This window comes from Drosophila eugracilis, unplaced genomic scaffold (genome assembly GCF_018153835.1).
Source record: "Drosophila eugracilis isolate 14026-0451.02 unplaced genomic scaffold, ASM1815383v1 contig_868, whole genome shotgun sequence".
Taxonomy (NCBI): Eukaryota; Metazoa; Arthropoda; class Insecta; order Diptera; family Drosophilidae; genus Drosophila; species Drosophila eugracilis.
Genome location: NW_024573776.1, coordinates 1 through 3,117, shown reverse-complemented (window position 1 = coordinate 3,117; position 3,117 = coordinate 1). Strand labels below are relative to the sequence as shown.

The 3,117-nt window shown below is 39.4% G+C and overlaps 2 protein-coding genes across 2 annotated transcripts; both read left to right on the top strand.

Annotated features, from left to right (window-relative positions):
* Positions 1 to 51: 51 nt before the first annotated feature.
* Positions 52 to 564, top strand: LOC121530493 (protein spalt-accessory-like; the record flags this gene model as incomplete). Its single annotated transcript, XM_041819618.1, has 1 exon — positions 52 to 564. A coding segment is annotated over one exon (461 nt), but the record flags the coding sequence as incomplete, so codon positions are not given.
* Positions 565 to 1,689: 1,125 nt separating this feature from the next.
* On the top strand, positions 1,690 to 2,107 carry LOC108111509 (protein spalt-accessory). Its single transcript, XM_041819617.1, has one exon. The coding sequence runs from the start codon at positions 1,770 to 1,772 to the stop codon at positions 2,040 to 2,042; it is 273 nt and encodes a 90-aa protein (XP_041675551.1). The 5' UTR covers positions 1,690 to 1,769; the 3' UTR covers positions 2,043 to 2,107.
* The last annotated feature ends 1,010 nt before the right edge of the window (positions 2,108 to 3,117 follow it).

The window sequence follows — 3,117 nt, the reverse complement described above, 5'->3', positions numbered from 1 at the left end:
TTATTTATATCCCTAAGATTGCTTCACTTGTGCTGGTGGCCTCTGTCGTAGCTCAAAATGGATTTGGCCAAGGAGGGCTTGGTGGCCAAGGCGGACTTGGTGGCCAAGGCGGACTTGGTGGCCAAGGAGGTTTTGGTGGACAAGGAGGTTTCGGCTTTCAAGGAGGATTCGGTGGGCAAGCTGGATTCGGTGGTCAAGCAGGACTTGGAGGACAAGCTGGACTTGGTGGTCATTTAGGAAATGGTCAGGGAGGAGTGTACCCGGGTCAAGGAGTTCCCGGTTACGGCGGAATTGGTGGATCTGGCCATTTCCATGGAGGTAATCCTGTAGGACCTGGAAATTACCAGGGAGGAAATCCCGTTGGACCTGGCAGCTTCCATGGAGGCAATCCCGTTGGGCCTGGTAACTTTCACGGAGACCATCATGAATATCCGGAACATCATCGCGAACATCACCACGAACATCATGAACACCACGGACACCGCGAGCACCACGAACATCGCAGGCACTAGATCGGAGCTTTGTAAATTTCTTGTACTTTGAGTTTACAATAATATGTATACTAGATGGAGAAATAAAAGTGAATTTAAACAAGAACAGGTTTTTAAAAGATCCAAGACTGCATTACTTTAAAAAGAACAGTAAGAATCGAACTTTCCAATACATATTCCTTATACATATTGATAAATATTACGTCTTGATTTGATTTATAAAAGTTGTTGAGTTCGTATTTAAATTCCCCGTCGAACTGTGTACCACACTTAAAAAGTCAATTTTTTCAGATTTTTCGTAAAATTTTATGATGTTACCCCTTTCCAAAATTGCGAAAATCGCTCTGTCCCGATTTGAGTCTCAAAATATCAGTATTTTCCTCATTACAAAGCCAAAGATGATCGTATCATGGAATGTTATATCTTGTTGAGTTCGTATTTAAATTCCCCGTCGAACTGTGAACCACACTTAAAAAGTCAATTTTTTCAGATTTTTCGTAAAATTTTATGATGTTACCCCTTTCCAAAATTGCGAAAATCGCTCTGTCCCGATTTAAGTCTCATAATATCAGTATTTTCCTCATTACAAAGCCAAAGATGATCGTATCATGGAATGTTATATCTTGTTGAGTTCGTATTTAAATTCCCCGTCGAACTGTGTACCACACTTAAAAAGTCAATTTTTTCAGATTTTTCGTAAAATTTTATGATGTTACCCCTTTCCAAAATTGCGAAAATCGCTCTGTCCCGATTTGAGTCTCAAAATATCAGTATTTTCCTCATTACAAAGCCAAAGATGATCGTATCATGGAATGTTATATCTTGTTGAGTTCGTATTTAAATTCCCCGTCGAACTGTGTACCACACTTAAAAAGTCAATTTTTTCAGATTTTTCGTAAAATTTTATGATGTTACCCCTTTCCAAAATTGCGAAAATCGCTCTGTCCCGATTTGAGTCTCAAAATATCAGTATTTTCCTCATTACAAAGCGTTTTGAAGTTGAGATAAAGAATCTTAGAAACTAAAGATTAAATTCTATTATTTATATCCCTAAGATTGCTTCACTTGTGCTGGTGGCCTCTGTCGTAGCTCAAAATGGATTTGGCCAAGGAGGGCTTGGTGGCCAAGGCGGACTTGGTGGCCAAGGCGGACTTGGTGGCCAAGGAGGTTTTGGTGGACAAGGAGGTTTCGGCTTTCAAGGAGGATTCGGTGGGCAAGCTGGATTCGGTGGTCAAGCAGGACTTGGAGGACAAGCTGGACTTGGTGGTCATTTAGGAAATGGTCAGGGAGGAGTGTACCCGGGTCAAGGGAGTTCCCGGTTACGGCGGAATTGGTGGATCTGGCCATTTCCATGGAGGTAATCCTGTAGGACCTGGAAATTACCAGGGAGGAAATCCCGTTGGACCTGGCAGCTTCCATGGAGGCAATCCCGTTGGGCCTGGTAACTTTCACGGAGACCATCATGAATATCCGGAACATCATCGCGAACATCACCACGAACATCATGAACACCACGGACACCGCGAGCACCACGAACATCGCAGGCACTAGATCGGAGCTTTGTAAATTTCTTGTACTTTGAGTTTACAATAATATGTATACTAGATGGAGAAATAAAAGTGAATTTAAACAAGAACAGGTTTTTAAAAGATCCAAGACTGCATTACTTTAAAAAGAACAGTAAGAATCGAACTTTCCAATACATATTCCTTATACATATTGATAAATATTACGTCTTGATTTGATTTATAAAAGTTGTTGAGTTCGTATTTAAATTCCCCGTCGAACTGTGTACCACACTTAAAAAGTCAATTTTTTCAGATTTTTCGTAAAATTTTATGATGTTACCCCTTTCCAAAATTGCGAAAATCGCTCTGTCCCGATTTGAGTCTCAAAATATCAGTATTTTCCTCATTACAAAGCCAAAGATGATCGTATCATGGAATGTTATATCTTGTTGAGTTCGTATTTAAATTCTCCGTCGAACTGTGTACCACACTTAAAAAGTCAATTTTTTCAGATTTTTCGTAGAATTTTACGATGTTACCCCTTCCCAAAATTGCGAAAATCGCTCTGTCCCGATTTGAGTCTCAAAATATCAGTATTTTCCTCATTACAAAGCCAAAGATGATCGTATCATGGAATGTTATATCTTGTTGAGTTCGTATTTAAATTCCCCGTCGAACTGTGTACCACACTTAAAAAGTCAATTTTTTCAGATTTTTCGTAAAATTTATGATGTTACCCCTTTCCAAAATTGCGAAAATCGCTCTGTCCCGATTTGAGTCTCAAAATATCAGTATTTTCCTCATTACAAAGCCAAAGATGATCGTATCATGGAATGTTATATCTTGTTGAGTTCGTATTTAAATTCCCCGTCGAACTGTGTACCACACTTAAAAAGTAAATTTTTTCAGATTTTTCGTAAAATTTATGATGTTACCCCTTTCCAAAACCCAATTCAGGTAGAAGACTGATAACATTCTTAGAATGGCATCCCACATAAATCTATTAGCCAGGTAGAATCCTTTTCGGCTACCTAATTCTACCTTCCTAGCTCTGGTATAAATACCACAGGTCCTGTGAAACGACTTCAGTTCTAAAATTTCTCTCATCATGAAAATAC

Bases quoted from the DNA above. Each gene is read 5' to 3' on its own strand.
- LOC108111509 (XM_041819617.1), top strand. From the start codon at position 1,770: ATGGTCAGGGAGGAGTGTACCCGGGTCAAGGGAGTTCCCGGTTACGGC.